A 25953-nucleotide genomic window follows, 5' to 3' on the forward strand; every position below is an offset into this window, starting at 1 on the left:
GTTGGTGTTGGAGATGATGGGGAGAGGAAAAAAGGAAGAGTGAAGGGTAAGAGAGGAAGGGAGGGAGGTAAGAGAAGAGGAGGCAGAGGGGTTAGGGAAGTGGGAGGAGCAAGGAGGGGGAGGGAAGGAGAGGTGGAGGGAGGGATAAAGAGGGGGAGACGCAAGGAAGGGGAGGAGGGAGAGGGAGTAGAGAAGGGTGAGGGAAAGGAGAAAGAGGGCTTGGGGAGGAGGAAATGGGGGGAGGGGGAGCCCGGCAGGGGGCTGGGAGGGAGGAGGGGAGGGAGGAGCCGAAAGCCCCGCCTCCAGTTGCGCAACCCCCTCGGGCTGGGATTGGTCGTCGGCGAGCCGGGACGCCCCGCCCCCGCGGCCCGGCGGCCAATGGGCAGAGGGGGGCGTGGCGGGGCCGCCTGGGTCCGGGCGCGCGGTCGGTGCGCCCTCGGAGCAGCCGCCGCGCCCGCCGCCGCCGCCGCCGCCGCCGCCGCCGCCGCCGCCGCCCGCGCCCCGCTCCCCGCGCCCCGCGCCCCGCGCCCCGCGCCGCCGCCCTCCGCGTCCCCGCCGCGCTCCGATCCCTGCGGCCGGCCCGGGGCGCGCTCGGTCGCTCGGGGCAGGGTGTCCCCGCTGCGGGCCTGCGGCGATGGCCACCAAGATCGACAAGGAGGCTTGCCGGGAGGCGTACAACCTGGTGCGCGACGACGGCTCGGCCGTCATCTGGTGAGGAGCTGCCCCGGTCGCCGAGCCCCGCGCCCAGCCGCCCGGTGCCCCGAGGCCCGGGTGCGCCCAGCCGTCGGGGGCGGGACGGCCCTAACCCAGGACAGCGCGGCGAGCCCGCCCTGCACCCGGCCCGAGCATCTTCGGGGCTGTCCTGCCGGGGGCTCGCGCCGTGCAGCTGCCCTCCCTGATCTCTGTGTGTGTGTGTTCTCCTCCCAATCCAAAGGGTGACTTTTAAGTATGACGGCTCCACCATCGTCCCCGGGGACCAGGGAGCGGACTATCAGGACTTCATCCAGCAGTGCACAGGTAGGGAAACGCGCCTTCTGCGGGGAATTCCTCATCTTTTGGGAAATCGTCTACGCAAGGGGCGGGGGTGGTGAGGAGCTGCAGGAGGCCAAACTGGGAGGAGCCTGGACACCCCCGGTGCCTCTGGCGCTGGAGGGACCAGACTTGAGGGTTTGAAAGCCTCACAAAGTGTGGCCCTCCCTGGACATCCAGAGCCACCAGAGGTGACCACTTGACTCCGGTGCCCCACGCTGCGCTCTCCAGAAGAGACAGCTCCTCTGCCCCCCCCCACGCCCCGCGGGTCACTGGGTTTTTTTTTTTTTTTCCCCAAGGGTCAACTCAGTGTAGTTCCAACTTTGTGTTCAGCGTCCCCCACCACCCCCTTTCATCTGCCAGTGAGCCGAAATAAAAACAATGCTGGTGCTTATTGCAGGAGAAAGAAACTGTCAGCTACATCCTCCCTTCTCCCAAGATCATTGTCAGTGTGCTGGTTATATGTGTGTTGTTGGTTTTTTTTGTTTTTTTGTTTTTTTGATTTGTAGAACATACAGCCAGGTGTGATAGACAACACTCCCTCTGATGCCACTTACATGAAACTGTAGAAAAGGCAAAGCTGATCTGCGGTGTGAAAAGTCAGAATGGTGATCCCATTTCGGAGTAGATAGCCACTGGCTGGGAGGGGCCCACAGAAGGCGGAGGGGTGCTGGAAACCTCTCGTGTTTCCATCTGGGAGGTGGGTACATGTGTCCATATGTAAGAAATCATCAAGCAAGATATTTAGGATTTGTAAACTAACTGCACTTCCCCGGGGTGTGTGAAGCCATCGAAAGAAAAGAACACATGGCGTATGTAACCACAGACCCCTTATTAGAGGCAAAAGGCTCAGCCTCCGTGGTAATAGGACCCTTCAGAGCCAAGATTGGAGAATGAACTCTCTCCAGGTCCCTAGTTTTAAAACAGATGTGCAGACAAAGGCAGCAGAGCCTTGAGGATAGGGCAGGGACCCTGCCTGAGTCAGCAAGGTGGGTTTGAATCACCGAGTGGCCCCTTCCTAGCTGTGTAGTTTGGGGCAAGTTACCTAACTTCTCAGGGCCTTGGTTTCCTTACCTGTAATCTTGGAAGGCTGTTGGAGGACGACGGGTGACTCAGTGCGTGGAGAACGCTCAGGACAGTACCAATGCGAAACTACATGGTCGGTCATTTGTGAAATAACTAAAAAAGGTATGAAATTGTGCCATGGCTTATGTGACTGCTCCTTTCCCTATCTGTTTCCTTAACCAAGTGATTTTTGTGCATTTAGACCAATTGAAAGAATATTTATGAAGTGTCTGCTATGGGCTGGGTGGTACGAAGGTTTGGTTTTGTTTTTTTAATGTTCTCCCAATTAAAATGTGTCCCTGACAGCTGCCTCTCAATAGGCAGTCACTCATTGCTTTTGTAAAGGGTAGGCTTAAAATATCAGATGTGTAAAGTACGATAACAACTCACACGTAGGTGTGGAGAGTCGATGGCTCTGGATTTGAACTCAGGCCCCTGACTCAGGAGCCCTGCATCTCAGCCATCCCTACCCTTCCTCCGCTTGTGGCGAATGCTTCGGCAAGTAGAGTAAATGCAGACTCTTGGCTTTTCCCCTAGATGGTGCACATCTAGGAGTTTCAGCAGTATTTTTTGCCTTGTCGGATCTGAGGCTTTGTCTCACAGGCCAGCTTCCCTCCTCGCTGAACTCAAGGACAGAAAACTAGCAGTTTCTTTCCTCCTCCTGACCATCCATCACACACCCCCTCCCCATACCAGACTGGGTTTTGCTTCTAAAGCTATTGTTCTCACCACCAAGTAGAAGAAGGTGACCCAGGGATGAAAGAGCATCCTGTCAATAGAATAGATTCTGAACAGATGCTCTTGGCCATTGGGCGAAGCTGGAAGGGCTTAGTGCGGTCAGAGAAGACTTCCTTCCTCCCTTGGGCTTTGCAGGGGGTGGGGAGGGGGGTGTTCCTCTGACCCTCCCCCCAACAGGCAGGGATGGGAGTGCCTGGCAGGGGAACTAAAAATGCTTTCCCTGCTGTGTGTTGATCTTATGAATGGGCTGTGGGATCTGAAGGCTCCGTCTGTTTTGGCTGGAAATCTGCCTGCCTTCCCCGGCCATCTGTTGGACAAATGTATAGACGAGTTATGGCTGCTGGGTCTGTTCTTGTTCCTCTCGGAAAAACTCCTTGTTCCTTCCCCCAGCCATGTCCTCATAACCCAGTGACAAAGGACTCAGCACGCGACTAGTAGCTTGATATACATAAGTCTCTGAGCTTGGCATGCCTTGTCTCCATCACTGAGATCGTTCCCCTTCCACAGATGAGTGCACCGAGGCCCAGAGAAGTTAAGTGAGGTGCCTGCAATCACACAGCTAGGACGCAGCAGAGCTGGGGCTTGGATCCAGGCGGCTCAAAGGCCCGTATCCTCAGCCTCCTCTCTCTCAGAAAGTGGGCTTAGATTATTAATTTTTTAAGTTTTATTTATTTAAGTAATCTTGACACCCCATGTGGGGCTCAAACTCACGATCCTGAGATCAAGAGTTGCTCGCTCTTCCGACCCAGCCAGCCAGGCGCCCCGGAAGTGGTTTACGTTCTCATGCCCAAGCCATGAGGCTTCTGCAGTGGTGCAGCAGGTTCTGGTCAGGCCACAGGAAGTTGTCTGCAGGTTACAGAAGACATGCTCGCCCACTTAGGGAGGGCTCATTCCCAGGCAGGTGTCCTGACCAGCCTGTGGGGCCCATGCCACGAGGACAGGCTCCCACTGTGGCCCAGCCCTCCTGTTTCCAAACCTCTAATAAGGTGTGCGGGGGACTGGAAGCCAGAACCAGCACCTGGTCCCTCCCTCCCTTGGCACTGGGGGCGGGAAGTTCCTTCTGGGCTTTCTCTCTTCCCTGACAGCCCCTCTTCTGGCCTTCTTTCTGACACACCCTGGTTTCCCACGCCTGTGTGCTGCCTAAGCTTCTCCTGCTCGTCTCTCCTCGCTCCCGGGCCTGGCCTCTCCTTGTCCACTGCAGCTGCTTTCTGGAAGGTCACTCATCTTCCTGTTTCTCCTGGCAGGATTTGGAGCTCTCTGTGCTCTGTGCTGGCTCTTCTGGCGCTGGATGCACCTGGCCCCCTCCTTCTGCACTCCCTGCTCCATCACCACCTCCACACTTGGCTTCTTGCCCCACACCTCAGTCCGTGGGAGATGGTCAGAGAACTTGCAGGTGCAGAGGGAGAAACAACCTCATGCAGATTAGCTTGAGCAAAATGGCAGTATGTAGCTTCCATGGTTAGAAAGCCCGGGGGAAGTACTAGCTGCAGGTGAGGCTGCCCAAAGCTCTGCCTTTTTCCTTATTGCTCTTCTTGGGGACATGGGCATGTTCTCCCCAAGTGATAATGCAGATGGCCACCAGCCGGCCCAGCTTCCCCCTCCCTGGTGGGGAGAGGGAGACCCTTTGCCAATGACTTCAGCAGAAGTTTCCAGACTGACACTTTTTGCTTGCCCTGGCGGGGTTCATGTGCCCGTCCTGGACCAGGCAGTGGGACTCCGGCTGGTTAGGCCTGAATCAGTGCCCACCCCTGGGAGTGTGGGAGGGACGGCCTCACCCAAACCAGGAGACAAAGTTGGGGACAGTGGCTTCTTAAGGGAAGAGCAGCAGTGCGCATGTCAGGAGGCAGGCATGCTACTTCCAGAAGAGGCACAAACCTGTAACACAGGTCCATTGCCCTTTGGTTCCTGCCCCTTCCTGCAGCAATCTCTTAGCCCTTGGTGTTTCTTGTCTTATATCCACTCTAGTTCCGTCACTGGAGTCACTCTGCCTAAAGCCATCTCTAACTGAGTCACTCCACTGCTCCTTAACCTTCTCTGGCTCCCCTCTGCCCATGGAATTTGTCACAGGCTGTCCGCTTGGCATTCCAGGCAGTTTGTCCCCACCTGCACACTTCCTGGCCATACCTTTCTCTGTGCACCTGCAGGCTGATACCTTTGGGCCTTTGGTTTTGGAAGTTCCCTTCAGGTAGAGTTCCTCCTCCCCATCTCTGCCCCCAACCAGCCCGGTGTAATGTCTTCTTTATTTCAACAGCCCAGAGTTAGAAAAGCTCTTGAGTCACATCCCAACTATGTCTCTTGGGTGCTTTGTGACCTTGGGCAAGAACATCTCTTTATGCCTCAGTTTTCTAATCTGTAAAATGGGGATCCTGGCAGTGCCTACCTCTGACAGTGACTGGGAGTGTTAGCTGAAATAGCACATTTAAAATGAGAGCATAGGTCCCTGATGCACAGGGCTGTGGTTACTGTTACTTTTCGTTATTTTTGCTCTTTTTTTTTTTTTAAGATTTTTAAAAAAATTTATTCATGAGAGACACAGAGAGAGGCAGAGACACAGGCAGTGGGAGAAGCAGGCTCCATGCAGGGAGCCAGACGTGGGACTCGATCCCGGGTCTCCAGGATCACGCCCTGAGCTGAAGGTGGTGCTAAACTGCTGAGCCAACCAGGCATCCCTATTTTTGCTCTTGTAACTCTTAGGATGATATTGTACTTTCTGTTCTAAGCTCTCCCTGCACACCCTGGCCCAGTGCTCAGTAGGCAGACAGCTCCTGATTAGCCCCAGGAGGCGCCCAACCCCAGGTTGGCAAGCAGTAGGTGTTCAGCCCCATGTGGGTGTGCGTTAGACCTTTGGCCTGGACCTGCATGCAGTAGGTGCTCAGTACATAAACACATACTGAACAAGAGGTGGTCAACACAGTGGTTAAAGGTTTAGGCTGTGTTGGATGGCCTGGGTTCCAAGTCTAGTCAGTCGTGTGACCTGGAGCAGGTGAATGAGCACCTGCTCATCCTTCGCTATAACATGGTCATTTGGAGGGTTAAGGAAGCAATTCCACGGTGCCGAGGATACAGTAAGTGCTCCTGAAGTGTTAGTTACAGTGGTTGTCATCTCACTGGTGGAATTTAATTGATGTGGAAGTAGAGTGTGTGGGCTGAGCACCAGAAAGGTGGTAGGGTAAAGAAATGATGGGGAGGAAACAGGTATGGAGCTGTGCCAGGGGACCACTGGTGCCTTCAGGAGTCAGGAGGAGCCGTTTGCCAGGCCGACTGGACCCCTGATCGCTCGGATTGCAGCAGAAAGAGCTTACAAGTCATGTATATGTGACTGGCAGTGGCTCGCACTGTCTCTGAAATCACGTTTGTTTTTGCACTTTACAAATAATACGTGTTCCTAGTAGAATATTGAAAAAGCAAGACTAAATGAAAAGAGAATAGAAACTGGATATAGTTCAAATAAAGTTTTTCCTCTAAGAAATTGGTTCACTAATTCATTTGCTCAGTTTTTCATTCATCCACCCTTCCTCCCTCGCTTCCTCCTTCTTTCCTTCCCTCCTCTCCTCCCTCTTGTCATATATATATAAGTGCTCCTCTGCAAGGTACCGTTCTAGGCACTGAGGATAAATAGAGAAACAGAGAAAGCCCCTGTCCTCAGGGAGCTGATGTTTTATTGTCATTGCCCTGCCTCTCAAATGGCTACATAGTGTTCTCTCATACAAATGTAACATTGTTTAGCCAATTTTTTGTTGATGGACCCCAAAGCTCTCTGTTGCAAGCAGTTCTGTTTTGGAAAGAATCCAAGCACCTGGGAATGAATCCAGTTTTCTGTTGGTGTATATTTTAGAGCCGATCGGAGCATCCGTGGTAGAGCCAGGGTGTCTTGCCTTGACTCAGAGCCTTGATGCACTGTGTGACCTTGGGCAAGTCTCCCAGATTTTGTTTCCTCCTCTGTAAGATGGGGGTAATGATTGCACGTAATGCACAGCATTGTTGTGAGGATAAGTTGACATGATACGTATAAAGCTTGTAGGGCAGCTCCTGGTATAAAGTCATTGATCAAAACTATGGTTATGGGATCCCTGGGTGGCGCAGCGGTTTGGCGCCTGCCTTGGGCCCAGGGCGCGATCCTGGAGACCCAGGATTGAATCCCACGTCAGGCTCCCGGTGCATGGAGCCTGCTTCTCCCTCTGCCTGTGTCTCTGCCTCTCTCTCTCTCTCTGTGTGACTATCATAAATAAATAAAAACAAAAAACTATGGTTGTTGTTAACATATCACCTTCTTTTTTTTAAAGATTTTATTTATTTATTTATTTATTTATTTATTTATTTATTTATTTATTAATATTTATTTATTTATTTATGATAGACATAGAGAGAAAGAGAGGCAGAGATACAGGAGGAGGGAGAAGCAGGCTCCATGCCGGGAGCCTGACACGGGACTCGATCCTGGGACTCCAGGATCGCGCCCTGGGCCAAAGGCAGGCGCCAAACCGCTTAGCCACCCAGGGATCCCTTATTTATTTATTCATGAGAATACACACACATACACACACACAGAGAGAGAGAAAAAGCGCGCGCGCGCGCGCGAGAGAGAGAGAGAGAGAGAGAGAGAGAGAGAGAGAGAGGCAGAGACACAGGCAGAAGCAGGCTCCATGCAGGGAGCCCAAGGTGGGACTCCATCCTGGGTCTCCAGGATCACGCTCTGGGCTGAAGGTGGCGCTAAACCGCTGAGCCACCCGGGCTGCCCAACATATCACCTTCTTGAGAGGGTGTTGATGTTGTACTTCAGTGGATATGTTGAAATAGACTTGGTGTGTGAAGTGGTTACCAAAAATGTGCGTTCATGGAGGACAGTGTCAGCACGAAGCTTGGTTGGCATGGATGCCCTGTGATGTTGACTAGATGGTGCTCTGGGTACAGATGGTATTCCCATGATGCTTTCTTGAGCCTGGAGTCTTCAGCTCAAAACATCGCTCACAGAGAAAAGTGAGCTTTGATATTTTTGTCTGTTTAGCATCCTATCTTTGGCGTGGGGGTGGGGGGCCTTTCTTATTTTGTTATAATTCTGCTCAGCCAATGTAGTTCCAGTGAAACTGACTTGACTCCACACTGCCCTAGAAGGCATACAACCGAGACCTGGCCAGTCAGATGAGCCATGCCCTCTGTTGACTGATTGGTTCTGGGTTGGGCCCTTGTGACTCAAGTCAAGCCAATCAGCTCTAGCCTGGATACTTTGGACAGAGTTGCTGGGAGACCCTTCTTTGGGATTAAGACCTGTAAGTGTAAGGAAGGGCTGCAGCTTACAGGATGCATGTACCATGTGGAGAGACAATCTGTGTGAGAACTCAGGAACAGAGCTAGAGATGGGGAGTGGGGCCCGGAGGGTGTGGCTTAAACTTGGGTCTACCCATTCCTGGAGCTGTGTCCTGAGGCCATTTGCTTTCAGAACCAGTTAAAATTTCCTTTAAAAAAATTTAAAAAAATTAATTTAAATTCAATTTGCCAGCATAGAGTAAAATTTCTTTTTCTCAAGCCAGTTTGAGTAGGTTCTTTATCATTTTCATCTAAAGGAGCTGCAGCCTGTAGCTCCCCAGGGGAGATGAGATGGGTGGAAGAATTTAAGGGAGGAGAATCCAGGTTGAGCAAGGAATTCAAAAGCTCTCATAGGAGAATTGGATGGGGAATCTGGAGATGTGTCTTAGGGTACCTGAGTGTTGTCTTTGGTGTTTGAGGGGCTGCTTTGTAAAAAGCATGCATGCCTTCTGTGTTCCTACACCCACCCCGACCCCATGTGGTAGAATAAGAGCAAATGGTAGAAATTTCAGGAATTGGTTTTGGGTTCACTTGAGAAAGAACTGTCCTCAAGTTAGAATTAGGAGGTATGTCAGGAGAAGTCAAGTTAGAATGGGAAGTATGTCAGGAGAAGCTGCCCGGCCACTTGACATAGATGTTGAAGAAAGGGGCCATCTTTGACCTTCCACTCTCCTCCTCTCTCACAGCTCCCTTCTCTGGTCTGTTCTACTCTCAGGGGAGAGAAAAAGAATCCAGTGTTTACTATTAAAGAATTTATGATTTGGGGCGCCTGGGTGGCCCAGTCAGTTAAGCATTTGACTCTCTATTTCGGCTCAGGTCATGATCTCAGGACCCTGAGATTAAGTCTTGCATTGGGCTCCACTCTCAGCAGGGAGTCTGCTTGAGGATTCTCTCTCCCTCGCCTGCTGTCCCTCGCTATCCCCCATTCATGCACTCTCTCTCAAATAAATAAATCTTAAAAAAAAAAAAAAAAAAGGGAAAGGAAAGATGATTTACTCTGACCCTTGCTCAAGAATAGTAAGGCAGACTTTATTTAGGGGGACTGTGTGAGGGTCCACTACAGTGGAGGTGTGCCATAGGGGAGAGGGATCTGAATACCTAGGAGAAGAAGTATGAATTTATAGACCAGGAGCCAGGGAGCAAGATGGCGGTCAGTGGATGAAGAGTCACCGAGAGGAAATGTCCAGACTGAGGGGAGATTCTAGCTGAACTGACCTAACAGAATTCTTGTTGCAGGTGGGCTGGTGATCACACATCACCTGGGGGGCGATGGAAGATAAGGAACCTGATTCGATATAAAGGTTGATCAGATAGGGAGGATGGGGTATCTGGTTGAACCAATTTAGTGGGATTCTTGTTGAAACTGGATAATGCCCAGATGAATGCAGAAGTCCAAAAGTTGAGACCTTGTTGGAAAAGATCTCAGAAGACCACATGAAAATTTGGTCAAGGACAGACTCTTGGCTTGCCAAAAGAAGAGGGATGAGGATGCAAATAGAGAAATCCATGTGTCCATGGCCTCTGCATGTGTAGCTGTACAACACACATACAATTGGCGGTCGATTTATCATGTTGTTCTGTCCTTGGATTTTTTTTACCCTAGTGGTCTACACACATATAGATTTTGGGAATTTGAGAGAGAAGGTCAGGAGAGATACTGTCTAAGGAGTCTAAGGAAATATGAGGTCAAAGGAAGCTTGAAATCTGTGACAGTGTTTTGAACGTTGTCAAGTGCTAAGCAGTTTGTCAGTCCATGCTTTCAACATACCTTGATTGAGCACCTTCTCCATCCCAGGGACAATGCTGAGTTACGATTTTTAAGTAGCACCCTAACGCTATGGAGCCATTACCTTCATAGTTTTCTGCAACATTCAGTGTCCCATTGCCTTCTTTCCCCACACATCTGTTGCTGGGAGGTCTCAAGCTGCATTGCATTGCTTTGCTTCTTTGTGTCATAAGATGCATGGGCTTTGTGAGAGCTCATTTGGATTGCCTCCTGGGTGATATTGGTACTTGCTTCTGAGTTTGTGGTCTTTCCCTTCCATGGGGAAGGCTGCTACTTGTCCATCTTCCTGGTAAGAGTGTGTCCCTGGTTCAGAAAGAGTGTTCACTTACGTGAATTAAATTGAGTTTTTGCTTCTTGAATATCCTTGGGAGTTAATGCAAACTCTTTGAAAGTATTGCATGTGGATTGAATCCAGTGTTCCCTCCCCTAGCCCCAACTCCTATCATTCCTTCACCTTGTTACATTCTGGTGCCCCCCCCCACACACACCCCTAAAACATGGAACCCTACGTGTGGGTCTTTGGTAATTTTGTTTACCAAAATTAGTGGTAATTTCTTTGCCTTTTTTCCACTTTACATCCCTCCAGCATTTGTCAATAAGCACAAGTCATTGAAAACACACTTTTCCTTCCCTCTGCTTCCCCTGCAAACTCACATACTTCTCCTTTTACGCCCCTCAACTCTCTCATTCTCACTTCCTGCTGCCACTTCTCCTTTCTGTTCCTGCTGCATAAGTGTGGGTGTTTCCCATGGCTCTGCCCTTGATCGTGGATTTTCCTTCTCCAGGAAATTTGTTGAGCACCTGCTATGTGCCGAGTATTCAATGAGCTTGTGGCCCAGGCCAGAGGCAGCTTTCTAAATCTCACATCAGTTGGTATCAACTCTTCTCCCTTTTGAACATTTGGTAGGTCTTGCCCATAAGGTCCAAATGCCTAGAGATGACACAGAGTGCCCCATGAGCCCTCTGCCTCATGTCCCCGATACACAGGGTTCTGACCTCATGGATGCTCAGATGCCCATGTAGGTACTTTGCATGTATTATTACATCTAGTGTTTTTTTTTTTTTTTTATCCATGAGGATAAAATGTGTAAGGAGTTTAAGTAGTAGTTATTCTATTTTACTGATGAGGAATCTGACTATTTCCTTGGAGAGTCAAAGTGGCTTGCTCGAGATGGTATAGTAAGTGGATAAACTGGACTTTGAACCCAGATCTGTGTCCAAGGTGCCCAGCTTCCCCCCGTACTCTGCTGCCCTGCCCTCCTCTTTCCTTATGGCTTGGGGACCATCTTCCCTGTCTCTGCACTGTCCTCATCCACTTTGCCTTCCTGGAGGACTTCTATACATCCATCAAGGCCCAGTATAAATGTCCCCTCCATTCAGATGCCCTCCTTGCCTTTGTGATGCTCACCACATCATACTGTGGTCCTGTGTATCTGTTTCTTCAGCTCCAGGGCAAGGCCCTGGAGAGAGGAACTCTGGCTCTGGTGGTGGCATCCTTGGTGGTGAACCCCCACCCATCATGGTTAACCAGCCCCAATCTCTTTTCCCCCAGGGTGTGTCGCTCCCTTATGTGGGCCCAAGTTATGGGCTCCAGTGCTTAGCAACTCCTCAAGTCATGCCTGTTGTCTGACTCTCCTGCTGGAGTCTGAGCTCCTCTGATAGAACCCTTCTCTGTTCGATTTTGTGTGGTACCCTCAGCACCTGGCACAGCACCTGGCATCCTCCCCCAGATGCTTGTCCAGTAGATGAATGAATGACAGTCCCTGAGACATTTGGGAGCTGAGCTTTCCCCTGGAAGGCATGCTGTCCCCCTGACGACAGAGCAGCCTGGTGGCCTGAATGGACGTCTGCAGGTGCCAAGGCCCCCTGGCCCCTGCCTCTGCCAGGATGTCCTGCCCCAGGGCCGCTGTAGGACTGCATTCCTCACCCACCTAATTTTGTGTTTGGCTTTTCAGATTCAGATCAGTGGCCTCAGTAAGGGCAGGTCCCCAGAGGCCTGTGTCTGAGCCGATGGCAGGGCTATTCCCTCAGCACTTCATATTTCATTTCATCTGTGCATTTTGAAATCAACTTGCAAACCAAATCATTCTGATGATGATCCAAATCAACCTGATTTGGTTCTGGACTTAGTTCATGGTCAGCGATAACATTTTTCCTTTGCCTTCTGTAACAATTTCCCCCAAACTTAGTGGCTTGAGATAATGTAATTTTATCATCTTACAGCTCTGGAGGTCACAAGTCCAAAAATCTGTTTCCCAGGCTAAAATCAAGGTGTCGGCAGGGGCGTGTTCCTCCTGGGGGCTCGAGGGGAGAAATCTGTGTCCTGGCCTTCCCCAGCTGTTAGAGGCACCTGTGTCCCTTGGCTCATGGCCGCTCCTCCACCTTCAAAGCCATTTAGAGTGTGTTGAGGTCTTCTCATGATGCCCTTTCTCTGGTTCTGATTCTCCTGCCTCTGTCTTCCCCACGTGGAGATGGTCGTGATTACAGTAGGCCCACGTGGATCACCCGGGGTGATCTCCCCACATCCAGATCCTCAACAATCATATCTGCAAAGACCTGTGTGCTGTATCAGGTGACACCATCACAGGTTCTAGAGATTAGGATGGGGACATCTGTGGGGGCCACTATTCTGCCAACCACGGTGACCTGATGATTTCATTTAATCTACACTGTGGCCCAGTTTGGTAGGCCTTGTAATCCCCACTTCATAGATGGAAAAACTGAGGCTCAGAGATGTGAAGACACTGGCCCAAGGCTGCACAGAGGCCCAGCTCTGCCGCTCCTCTTCTGCCTGTGTTCCTGGCCACCACTCCTGACACTTGCTTCCCTACACTTGCAACTGAAATTCTTTAAAAACAAGGAGGGAAGGGGCGCCTGGACGGCACAGTCAGTTGAGCGTCCGACTCTTGATTTTGGCTCTCAGGTCATGATCTCGGGGTGTCCTGGGATCGAGCCCTGCATGGTCAGGCTCCAGGTTCAACAGGGAGTCTGCTTGAGGATTTTCCTTCTGCCCCTCCACCCTAAAATAAATAAATCTTTTTTAAAAATAAATGAAACAAAGAGGGAAAACCACGGGCAATCTCTTTTCTCCCCACCCCCAGTTTTATCGAGAAATAACTGGTGTACATCACTATCAGTGGAAGGCGGACAGCATGATGGTTTGATTCATGGATACTGTGAAGTGATCCCCACGGTGGGTTTTCTGTATAACCCATCATCTGATGTACATACAATAAGGAGAAAGAAAAGACATTTCTTGTTGTGATGAGAACTCTTAGGATCTATGCTCATGATAGCTTTCCACAGCTCTTTTCTTGAATGCTAAGGGACAGACCTGAGGCCCGTGTCTCTGGCTGGTGGCACATTTGTGTGAAGACGCAGCTCAGAGGTAATTTATCTGCCTTCCTGGAAGTGGCAAATCTGGGGTGGCCTCTGATGAGCAAGCCCATAATTCAAATGTCTCTATCCTTCCCAGGGTGCAATTCTGACTTTACTACTTTTGTCTGAAAGGATGTGTCTGGGAGGTCATCTGATCTGACCTGGAAATAGTTTTCATTCCTTTTTTGGCTATAGTTCTACTCCGACTATAGACTGGAATGTATTGTTCACAGTTTGCAAGTAAAGGAAGGTGCCACCTCAGGCAGGCCAGCAGGGTCCCCTCTGGGTCATGCTGGGCTTCTGGGGAGGGATGAGAAGAGCCAGGCTCTGAGCAACCCCTGTGTGAGCCCCCTTGTCCAACAGAGGAGGGTCTGTGTTCACTCCCATGAGTCACGCAGCCCTGAATGGGAAGCCACTTGCTCTGTGGTCGATTTTGCAGAACCTACTGCCATGTGTCTCAGTCTGAGAAAGTAGCTCACTCTCTTCTTGCCAGTACCTATCCAACAAATGTAAATCGAAGACCTACTAAGTGACAGCCTCTCTGGGTGCTGGTGATCTAAGCCACAGAGCTTGCATTGTTTTGGGGGTGCAGGGACAGACAATAGACAAGCTGGAAAATTAGATAACTCAGGGACAAGTGCCATAAAGAAAATAAAATAAAACAATGGCCTGGACATAGACTGCAGGGGGGCCACCATCACCCAGGGTGGCCATAGGAGGCCTAAAGAAGAAGTGACACTGTGATAAGACCTGTCCAAGAAGGAGGTGGACACTCGGGTACCTGGGTGAAGAGTGGGCTCAGCAAAAGGCAAGGCCCTCCAATCATACATCTGGTAACAGCCTCATGTCCAGAATATATAAAGAGCTCTTATAACTCAATAATAACAAGACAATTAAAAAAAATGGGAAAGTGAATTTGAACAGACTTTCTCCCAAGAAGATGTACAGATGGCTAATAAACAAATGAAAAGATGTTCAGTGGGGTGCCTGGGTGGCTCAGTCGGTTAAGCATCTGCCTTTGGCTTGGGTCATGATCCCGGGGTTGTGGGATCGAGTCTTGCCTCAGGCTCCCTGCCCAGTGGGGATTCTGCTTCTCTCTCTCCCTCTTTTCCTCCCCCTGCTTGTACTCTCTTTCACACACACACTCTGTCTCTCTCAAATACATAAATAACATCTTTAAAAAAAAAGATACTCAACATCATTATTAGGGAGATGCAAATCAAACAGTTAAGAGATATCACTTCACACACACGAGGAGGCTATGTTGAGGATGTAGAGAATTGGAATCCTCATGCATTGCTGGTGGGGAAGGAAAATGTTGGCACCGCTGTGGAGGACGGTTTGGCAGTTCCTAAAAAGTTTAAGCCTAGCAAGTTCACTCTGTAGTGTTTACCCAAGAGAAATGAAAACATGTGTCTGCACGAAAACCTGTATATGAACGTTCACAGCAGCATTATTCACAATAGACAAAAAAGTGGAAACCACCCAAATGACCATCACCTGATGGAGGACAGGCTTCACGGGTCTGGACCATCACTGGATGGAGGACAGACTAAATGTGTCTCTCCATATGCTGGGATATTATTCAGCCACAAAAGGAATGCAGTACTGATCCATGCTATGGCCTGGATGATCCATGAAGACGTAGGCCAAGTGAAAGAAGCTGGACACCAAAGGTACATATTGTATGACTCCATGTATTCATAGTTCCAGAACAAGTCTGTGGAGATAGAAAGCAGAGTGGTTGCCAGGGTGGGGACAGGGGAGGAAGAGTGACCACTAGTAGGTATCAGGTCTCCTTTTGGGGATGATGAAACGTTTTGGAATTAGACCTTGTGATGATATTAAAAACCAATTTATTGTACACCTAACAAGGTGCGTACCTTTTTATGGTCTGTAGACGATGTCTCAGTTTTTACAATGCATAGAGGAAAGCGGGTGGGTGGGGCAACAGAAATCCGTCAGAAATGGGTACTTGGGAAACGTGGGGGTTCTGTCTTGAATATTCGTACGGGTTAATAAATAAGTGAATGAATAAAAGCAAAACGAGTCAGCTGCAACTGCACTGGAAGACTTGAAGACTGCAGCGTACAGCCGGGGGGATGAAAACCATGTGTGAGGGGATCCCTGGGTGGCTCAGCGGTTTGGCGCCTGCCTTCGGCCCAGGTCGTGATCCTGGAGACCCGGGATCGAGTCCCACGTCTGGCTCCCTGCATGGAGCCTGCTTCTCCCTTTGCCTGTGTCTCTGCCTCTCTCTCTCTCTGTGTTGACTATCATAAAAAAAAAAAAAATTAAACACTTACTTTACACACAGTAATAGTAAGCCGGTTATATGCTCCTCTAGCCTGTGGCAAGTCAGAAGTAGAGAGAAGGGCAGGTAAAGGAAGGCATTCAGACTTGCCCCCCAGGAACTATTGGAGTTCTGTCAGAGTCTCTCCCCTAAGTTGTTAACATGAGCCCCTTTGTCCTTATCCTGTTAGCTGGGCGAACTCTAAGTCATCCTTCAAGACCCAGATCAAACATCACCTCCTCTGTGAAGCCTCCTTGATCACCACTCCCAGGAGGAATGAATTTCCTTCTCTCTTTGATGTTCCCATTTGCCCTGCGATAACTTGTTGCTCTGGCGCTAACTACAGTGTAATAGCTCAAGTGTAATTGTACTTGGTTTTTAAAAAAATTTTTTTAAAGATTTATTTATTTATTCATGAGAGACACAGACTGAGAGAGAGGCAGAGACACAGACAGAGAGAGAAGCAGGCTCCATGCAGGGAGCCCAAAGTGGGACTCGATCCAGGATCCCACGATCACCACCTGAGCCGAAGGCAGGCGCTCAACCGCTGAGCCACTGAGGTGTCCCTACTCTTCATTTTTGTTTGCCAGGCTAGATTGTGTACCTTTCGAGGGTAGGGATTGTGTCTTATCCAGCAGAGCCCCCAAGGCACAGACTGTTACTAAGTGTTTGTCAAATGACGGTCTGATGGCAGTGGAAGACGCCACAACACGAACACAGGGCCGCACGTGACAGGGGAGTTTTGTGCTTGGAAAATCAGATGCCTCAGTGTCCCCAGGGTGTCCCACTATGGGTGCCTGAGTCCTGGACTCTACATGGGGGACTGGCTGTGGCCTCTGTTCTCTAAGCAGAAGGTAGAGGCGGGTGTAACACGCTGACTTCCATTTAAGGAAGTAAAAGTCACCATCAAAAAAAAAAAAAAAAAAAAAAAAAAAGAGTTCTGGTGCTTTGTCACTGGGGGAGAGCCTTCAGCTACCCGGATAATTTGGGTATCCAGATCAGTCCAGTCCCTGAGGGTCCTCCTGAACTAATCATCTTGCGTTTCCTCTGGCTATCCTGTACTCCATTTTCTCGTGTTCTCTGTCAAAGTAGGAAGCTGGGTCATTCGCATTTAATGAAAGTGCAGCGAGTAAGGAATCGCTGGCGAAGTCCACCGCGTGGAGGGACCGGGCCACACACATCCACCTGCACGCGTACTGTGGCCTCAGATGCGGGAGGAACTGGCTCCTGGCAGCCGCAGGTCTCCGTCCCTTCCCCGGGCGCCCAACGAGCCCCCTCTGTCCTCGGAGTCCCAGGGAGAACCCTTCCACTTCCCAGGCCCCGGTCTGCAGCTGCCTGGCTCCCCCCACCGTGAACGGCCCACTGGAAGGGAGGGCTGCTGTGGCTCCAGTCCACTGTCCAGTTGTCCCCTCGCCCTGGGGCAGCAGGATGTCAGAATTCTTTCTCATTTCCTGTCATATCCGCTCCAGGGAGCTCACTTGGTGGAAGCTGACAGCTCAGCTTTTTGGTGTGTGGGTTGTTTTCTTCCTTACTGAACCTTGTTTGCATAACTTCTTAGGGAGTCTATATAAGGTAAGGTCAGCTTTAGAGCAAGCTGCAATCATGTCGTGCTCTGGGGCAATTTCCTCCCTGATTCTCCTTCTCCTTTCTTTTTTCTTGCTCTGAAGTTCACTACTAGGGGGAAATTATGAAATGATATGCCCTCTCTGGCTCTGTGTTGGCCAGCAGACATGTAGTGGTGCCTACTATGGGCCTGGTGCTGTGGGATATAACAACGACCAGATGGATGTGAAAGTAGCTAAATAGACCAATAGGACATGCAGCAGAATGGGTACTTGGGTGGTTAACTAGGTGCTGGGACCCTCATTTTTGCTTCTTTATACTTCTGATTATTCTTCACATTGTGTTTTGGTGTGAAATGAGAAAAAAAAATTGTTTGAAGCATTTATAAAGAATTGAGTCTTCTCTGGATTTTGTACTTTTCCGGCCAGGGCTGGCTTCAAGGAGAGTTGGATGGGAAGACTAGGGTCCCTTTTGGGAGAAGATGGGGCCCTTGGTCAGTGTGGACCTTGCGTCGAGGTCACTCTGGTGAGAATGTTGGGTAGGGTGGTCAGAATCTGCCCCTCGGTGTTTACCTGAGCCAAGGGGGATTTCAAGTTGGTGGGGAGGGCCGGGAGAGTCCTTGGGAACTTGGTGGAGATTCTGTGCCATTCGCAGTTTTTGGGAAAATACGGAGTGACTCATTCTGGTGGCCATGGGGATCCCAGTGAAGTCTGACTTCTTTCCTTCCTCTGTGCCCATGCCGTGTGGTCCTCTCCTCTCTTCATGTTTCCCCCACACCTGCCTTGTCCTAAGTGCTTAGCATCAACTCCTGGTCCTCCTGCCATTCCCTGTCTTGCTTCTGAATCCCTCCTGCCAGGCCAGCCCTAGACAGAGCTCAGGAGGAGGTGGTGAGGGGTCAATGGGAGAGAAAGGAGGGAAATGCAGGGTGGAGTACAGGGTGAGAGGAGAGCCCAAGGCAGGGAGGGTTTTATGAAAGGAACAGTGCAAAGTGACCACAGTGACTTTCTGGGTGCTTCCTTTGTACTGGGCCACGCCCACAGACTTGGCAATGGCAGCTCATGTTGTGTATTAACTTGCTTAGTAAATGAAGGCAAAGACCTTGAAGAGAGAAATAGGACATGGAACTGGGTAGACCTTGCCTGGTGTTTAGTCCTGAGCTGGCCGGGCTGTACGGCTGTGGGGGCTATTGCACACCACAAGGCCTCACAGACTGCCTAGAGGCTCAAGGTCTTTTGAGAGTGGGGTGTATTCATGCCGTGTGAGGGCCATCTTTTCATGACTAAGACTCTTGCTGGGTGGGAAGGGGCAGGTGTTTACAGCCCCAACTTGGGGATGAGGCCTGATGTGTGTGGTTGGCCTGGACTCTGAGCTCATGCACTGTCCAGAAGGCAATGGGGAATGGCACTGACAGTCCTCACGGATGGGGCTCTGGCCTTGCTTTGTCTCAGGTTGACGTCTCCTCTGAGATGGGACCTATGTGATCTCATCCTGCATTTGGGAATCCTTTTCAGTGATGCATCGTGTCTGATGGCTGATCTGGAGGTGACAGAAAGGACCCCTGCTACCCAGGGCCATGGCTCAGTGGCTCTGTCCTCTTCCTTGGGCCTTGGGATTTGAGCAGAGGGAGAGTCTTGGGGGGACAGTCCTGATGGTCTATGGTGCTGAGATTCTCAGGGGTCATGTCTGGATGCCTCTGAGTCTGTAAATTCTGATATTTGAGAAGCCAGGCCATACAGGAAACTCCTTTTCATGATCACTTCCTCAAAATAAAAGAAGCATGGGTGGGAAGGAAGGGGGTGGGCTGAACTTGCGGCACTTCAGCTTTTCTGCCTTGGAGACCTTCATCTTACCCCTCTCCTGCTGAGGCTGGTGCGAGTTCTCCTCTCCTTCACCCTCCGCCTCCCTGGTGGTTCTCAAGCTTTAGAGGCACCCGAATCCCCCAGGGGTGAGGCTTCCCAGAGCTTGTGAATCAGCAGGTCTGGGGTGGATCCCAAGCAGCCACATTCCCGTGGTTTCCTGGGGGACGCTGACGCTGCTGGTCCCAGGCTCTGCTCTGGGAACGGCTCTCAACTCACCCAGTGCTCCAGCGGGCAGGGAAAGTGTTGTCTGCTGCCTTACCCCTTTAGCTCTCTGAGCCTCGGTTCCTTTGGCTGTGAAATGGGCCCGGGAGCAGCACCAACCTCATAGAGAGCTTGGGATGAAGAAATGTGCCAATACGTGTACGCACATAGAGCGGTGCCCAGCATATCATAGGTGCTCAGTAAACGGCTTCAGTTATCCTTAGCACCCTTGCTTGTCTAATCTGCATGCCCCAGTGCTTAGCACTGCGCTTGGCACACAGTAGGTCCTCGAGCAATGCTCTGGAAGCAGTGGCGGGAAGACTGTGTGTCTGGGAACGGCCCTGCTGTGAAATGCCGAGGAGTAAATGTAAGTGTGGTCAGTGCAGAAAGCCAGCCAAGAGGGAGACGCAGGGAGGCCAGGGAGGCTGTGGTTGGGTATGCCAGGTGGGTGGCACTGGGGTCCCCAGGGCAGTTTTACCGGAGAGGTGGAGACAGAAAGAGCAGTCTTCCCAGGAGCCAAGCCCCACCACATGCCCGTTTTCTGTCATCCTCACGGCCACTTCAGGGCTGTGTAGATGGGGCACTGGGGTGTAGAGCCATGAGTGCACCTGGTCCAGGCCACAGAGCTGGCATGAGGCTGGAAGGCTTCTAGTGGATTCCAGACCTTAGACTCTTAACTTGGATGCTGTGGAGCAGAAGGTTGAAGGTGTACGGCTGAGGGAGCAGCCGGTGTGGCCACCTGTGCAGAGGCCTCTATAGGAGACAGAGCGCTCAGGGGTCTGTCTGCTGTGGGGTGTCTGGGCCCGGCTTCCCCCACCGGGTTTCCCCAGAGCCTCACCCTCAGTTCCCTAGCCTCAGGCTGCAAACATGTGCCATTGGCCCTTGGGACCAAGTGGCACCATGGGGATGATGGCAATGTCAAGTACCCACGTCCTCCTGGCCAGTTTCCATTGTAGTGCACGCATACACACACCCCCCATGTGTGCAAGTGCACACACAGGCACACGTGCACACACAAGCACGCACACACGTGCAAGTGCACACATGCGTGCACACACACGTTATACACGTACAGTGAGGCTCTGCTCTGCCTTTCTGTGGGCACACCCACATTTTCCTGTGCGTGAAGCGAGTGCCCACAGAAGAGGAGGGATGTGGTGCCGCGGCCGCACAGGTGTGTTTTGTCAGCCCCCGTTTGTCCAGAAGAGGGAAGGTGGCCCAACTCATGACTTCGAGCTCCAGCTCCGCCCTGCACCAACCGGTGTGAGGCCACCATGGGCTAAGAGCCCCCTCCGCGGCGAGTGGCGGGGAGAAGCTCCAGGTCCGCGTGGGCAGCTACGAAATGTCGCTCCCGCAGCCCGGCTTTCCCCGGCAGACTCAGCTGACTTCTTGGTGGCCTGCCAAATCGGGAGCCACAAACATTTGTAAGCATAACGTGACTCTTGGATTTTCAAAAACGTCAGCAATCTAGTTGGCCAAACCGTTGCCCAGATAAGCACCCAGCTGCCACCCAGGAAAACAGTCCCTCCTGCCATGATAATGTAAATGACATTGGCCTGCGGCTCTGGAAGGTCCCTAAGGGCCAGGTTCCCCATGTCCTGGGTGTGTGTGTGTGTGTGTGTGTGTGTGTGTGTGTGTGAGACTCACTTATTGTGTGTCAAGGTCCTTAGGCCGGGTCTTGGGCTGGTACTCGGGACACACGGTGTGCACCCTTCCCGCGTGGAGGCTCAGGCCAGTGATGGGGTGCTCAGGAGCCAGCTGCCATCCCATCCCGGGGACCCAAGCATCCAGCCACCGAGGCGGGGAGGGGGGAATGGAGTGGTTCCCATGGAAACAGGCTGCTGTGCTTTTGCTTGTGTCGCCTTGGTGCGAACAAGTCGGGAGGTACCCGATGTGCGGCCCTGCCTCCCCCTCACATCAAGGCAGCAATTTAATTAAACACCCTGCCACGGCTTCTCGGTTTCCGCCGCGCTGGCTTCCCGCGTGCAGCCGTGAGGCCGGGCTCCCCCCACGCTGTCTGCAGCGGCCAGGCGTGGCTGTGTACATTCGGTTCCTCCGACCTGCCGCCTCGTTTCCTGTGCTCACTGCCCACCTGGCAGCTCCGTCCTGTGGTCACGACTTTGGGGACAAGTTCCCACGGTGGCAGGCCGGGCGGGTCACACAGCGATCATATTTCATCCTTGTGGTCAACCAATGAGGGAGGTGGAAAGTCACCCCCAGCTTGGAAGCATCCCAAATGTGCATCAGCAGGTGAATGGATGAGCAGAGCGTGGCCCATCCAGACCCTAGAATATTATTTGGCCAGAAGGGGAATGAGGGGCCAATCATGCCTCGGTGTAGATGAACCTTGACAGCGTGTCGAGCAAAAGAAGCCAGTCACAAAAGGCCACAGATTGTGTTCTCCCATCTGTGTGAAATGTCTCGAATAGGGAGATCCAGAGACACAAAACGGATTAGTGTTGCTAGGGCCGGGCAGAGGGACCTGCAGCATCAGCCTCACAGGGGAGCCACTTAGAAATGCAGGCCGTCAGGGCCCCATCTGGGATCTGTGCACCCTGAATCTGCATTCTAGCCAGATCCCCCCGTGATTCAGATACACGTGAACATTTGAGCAGCACAGCTCTCAGGGGACCTGAGAAATCCTGAAGCCAGTGGCCAAAAGCCCTTTGAGAATGGAAGAGCTGCGCCAAGCAGCTAGCACAAGGTGAGCACCCCACAGCCTTACTGGGCGGCCGTCTTCACTTAGGGATGGTAAGGAGCTCTCCCCAATAATTGCAATTAAAATATGAACTATTTAGGAATTAAGCTGAGTAAGGACATATGATTTCCTCGAAGGAAAGCATAGCATTCTGGTGGAATACAGGAGAGGAGGGAGTTGGGCTCCTGCCGTGCTGCTCTGGGTGTATTCCAGCTCATGGCTCCTCCTTGGGAACAAAGTTTTGGGATGTTTTAACTGAGCACCATGCCCTCTTTTTGCTGTTGACGACAGATGACATCCGGTTGTTTGCCTTTGTACGCTTCACCACCGGGGATGCCATGAGCAAGAGGTCCAAGTTTGCCCTCATCACGTGGATTGGCGAGAATGTCAGCGGGCTGCAGCGAGCCAAAACTGGCACGGACAAGACCCTGGTGAAGGAGGTTGTGCAGGTAATCGGCCTCGTGTTCTTTCTGGGTTGGGGTGGGTCACGTCCCACAAAGGGTCACTGTCCCCAGGGACAGAGTAGGCTGGGGTTGGCTCCTGTGATTTAAGCTGTGTCACATCTCTGGACCACATCTCAGAACCACTGGTGCAATGTTAACCAGAGTTGTTTGCAGGATGCGGGCTGGGGGCAGGTAGCCAAGTTTGTCATCCTGACCACCACATAATGGAAACATGGCAGCTGGGGGTTTACCTTTGAGATGGGACAAGTGGTTCACGAAGAAGAGGGCTGGAAGGGTGACCAAAATGGTGGCCACTACCTACTTGGATCATGGATGATCATGGTTGACTTCCAATGTTGGCCATGAGGATGCAGTGGGAGACTTCGTGCATGGCCTCTCTGTACAGTGCCTGGCACACAGGTAGATGCTCAATAGCACTCATTCTCTCTTACTAGATTAGTAGGAAGAGGGGTTTTGTCTCTGAGCTCCTAAAGTTTTACTTAGAGGGCTCTCAATTTCCAAGTGTTTTTCTGGCCTGGGTGTCATAAAAATTGGTACTGTCGGAAACTTCCAATGTGGTTCATTTGGGACTAATGCTTGGGGGTCACGCTGAGAAAAGAAAATCTGAATTCCAGAGAGATAAATCAGGGGAAAATGGAGATGAGGGAGAGTTCTCTCCTTACTACAGGGTTCTCTGTTTTGCAAAAGGGTTCCTCCAAGCCCACAATCAGGAGATGTTTGCCAACAGGTATGGGCTTTCTTTCTGAGAGGATGAACATATTCTTGAATTGACTATGGTGGTGGTTGCTCATATCTGTGACTATGTGAAAAGCCATTGAATTGTAAAAAGCAAAAAGAGAACAAACACAAAAATAGACTGTATGGGACGTGGTATCGTGGATTGGATCCTGGAACAGAAAAACTGGTGAAATCGGAACGAGGTCTGGAGTCTAGTTGACGGTAATGTTTCGATGTTGACTTCTCCATCATGACAAATGTTTTGCAGTAACGTAAGATGTTACCCCTCATGAGCACAGCGTGTGGGGTATGTGGGAACTCTCATCCTGTCTCTCCTGCAGCTTTTCTGTAAATCTAAAATTATCCCTCAAATAAAAGTCTGACTTACACAATAATGTTAGGAAAGAAAAAAAAGAATTCCCATCCTCACATTATCGTGGCCTGTCTTTTCCATCCTCCCTGCCAGCTCTGGGGGTGAGCTCCCCGACTCCGGCGCATCACAGTCTGCAAATCACACTCTATACGGGCTTCTTGTCCTACCCCACCCACCTAATTTCATAAATGATGTGGCTGCAGTCTTTGTAGTGAGCGCTTCTCTGGTGGTGGAGTGTGCTGTTTGACAAGTGCACCGTAATGTACTAAGTGTTCCCGTTGGCCTCCTGAGTTGTTTCCAGTTTATATTTATATAAATAACATTCCATCCAACATTTTATTTATTATTTTAATTTTTTAAGATTTTATTTATTTGAGAGAGAGCAGGAGCAGGGCAAGGGGCAAAGAGAGAGGGAGAAGCAGACTCCCCACTGAGCAGGGAGCCGGACAGGGATCCAATCCCCAGACCCTGGGATCATGACCTGAGACACCCAGGCAGATGCTTCACCAACTGAGACACCCAGGGGCCCCCAACCAACATTTTAATACATGCAACTCCTTTGCTCCCTGACTGAATGAACTATTTCTTTAGGATATGTTTTCTGGGGGTGGGGTTCCAGAGTTAACAGACGTGAAAATCATTTTTAAAAGGTCTGAGTTGTCAGATTACCTTCCATAAGCGGGTTAGCACCCTATCTAGGACTAGTAAGTGTTTACTTAGTAAATGTCATTGGTTTCACATCTGACATTAACTGGCTAATGCTGCTGTTTGCACCCTGCCCAGCATGGATGCCCTTGCTCTGGAAAGCCACCTACTTAACCCCACGGGCTATTTTTCACCAGGTCCATTTGGGTTTTAATGGTTAACCAACTTTCAGGGGTCCCCTTTGTGGCAGCAGAGTGAAAAAATGCCAGAGTGCCCGTTCCGTGGTCAAAGGTCTCCTGCTGAATTCCACCTTCCAGGCTCTTCCTTTGGCCAGCCTGGACGTGCGTGGCCAGCAGGAGAGGGTGTGTGGGGAGAGGATGCTTGCCAGTGGGGCGGTCTCTTGAATCTTGTAGGGTTCCTTCTTTTTCTTTCCATTTTAAAAATTGTGATAAAATGCAGTAACATAAAATTGCTCATTTTATCCATTTTAAAGTGTGTGACTCAGTGGTGTTAAAACACATTCACAGTGTTGGGGGAACCATCATTCCTGTCTAGTTGTAGAACTTTGCCATCACCCTCAAAGGAAACCCCGTCCCCATTAGCGGCTGCAGAGTTCCTTTTTGATCTAGAACTCACTCGGAGTGAGCCAGTGGCCCAGGGTGATTTGAGGAAATAGAATTCTTGGGTGGGAAGTTTCACTTAGGACTGTCGGTTATAATCCATTTGTTTGCGAGCTCAAAGACGTTGAAGCAGAAAGGGGAATTGCCTGGCTTTCTAAACTGGGAAGTGTGGGGTTGCCGCCTTTAGGTGTGGCTGGATCCAGGGCTCCAGCAGTAGCTTCCTCTCCTTTCTCCTTTCTCTGGGTCTGGCCTTAGGTGGCCTCTGTACAGCAGAAACAGTCCAGGCTATGGTGGTTCTTCTGGAGAGGCAGAGCTTCATGACTTGGCAGCTTGGGCATGTTCCCAGGTGTTGTTAAAGGGAGGCTGGTAGATGGAAAAGCCCAGATGTCCACTCTGGCGTGGAAGCTGGGATACCGTCTTGCACTGCAGGCATGGTGTGACATTTTGACCATTACCTTTTGCATTTTTCACTTCTGCATTTAAAAGGGTTTATTATCTGAAGCTGTTATAATACCTCACATTTATACTAGAGTTGTAAATACAGCCATTTAAGTTACAAAGGGTCCATTATGACGGCATAATGGTGTCTTTCCACAGTCACTAAAATTGTGCTAATCCTGGCACACATGCCAGTTTCCTCTCTGTTTAATAGGGAGTCAGAACAGATGTTCTCTAAGGGACCTTCCAGATGGGCTATTCTGGATTCTGTGTCTTGTGGACTGTGGCACTTCCCCAACTGCCTCTTGCCATGATTTCCATGTGAATAAGTGGATTGACTATTAGTTTAAGATTATTGATAAGCCCTTGGTTTTTATTGTCATAAAAGTAATATACCCACATCCTTGTACTTTGCATGAAATGTAGACAATGTAAACTGACATAGAGACACTAGAATCAAGAAAAATGGGTCTTCATACTCCCTGCCTGGCTGTGGGCAAGTCTCACTCCCTTCCTGGGCTATAGTTTCCTTATTTATAAAAGGAAGAGTCAGGTGGGTTGACTTGCTATGTCGTATTCCGTTTTGACGTAGTCTGAAAAGTTTTCATTAAAAAAGTGTGGTGCTTTGTTCATGGATCAGACCTTTAAAGGAATCTCATTTTATTTTGTTGGACAAAGGGGCATTGTGGTGCTGTGGTCTGGAGTGGAGCTTTTTGAACCAGATGGTGTGGGTTCAGATTTCAGCTCCAGTGCTTGCTGTGCAGCCTTGGGCACATTGCTTACCT

The 25953-nt window shown here is 50.7% G+C and overlaps 1 protein-coding gene across 1 annotated transcript in view; it reads left to right on the forward strand.

Moving 5' to 3' along the window:
- Positions 1-441: 441 nt before the first annotated feature.
- COTL1 (coactosin like F-actin binding protein 1) overlaps positions 442-25953 on the forward strand; it is a 37738-nt gene continuing 12226 nt past the window's right edge. The window contains exons 1-3 of the mRNA XM_038538140.1: positions 442-711; positions 935-1017; positions 22203-22360. Coding sequence (XP_038394068.1) covers positions 635-711; positions 935-1017; positions 22203-22360 — 318 coding nt within the window. The 5' untranslated portion in view covers positions 442-634. The remainder of the gene's footprint in view (positions 712-934; positions 1018-22202; positions 22361-25953) is intronic.

This window comes from Canis lupus, chromosome 5 (genome assembly GCF_011100685.1).
Source record: "Canis lupus familiaris isolate Mischka breed German Shepherd chromosome 5, alternate assembly UU_Cfam_GSD_1.0, whole genome shotgun sequence".
Classification (NCBI taxonomy): Eukaryota; Metazoa; Chordata; class Mammalia; order Carnivora; family Canidae; genus Canis; species Canis lupus.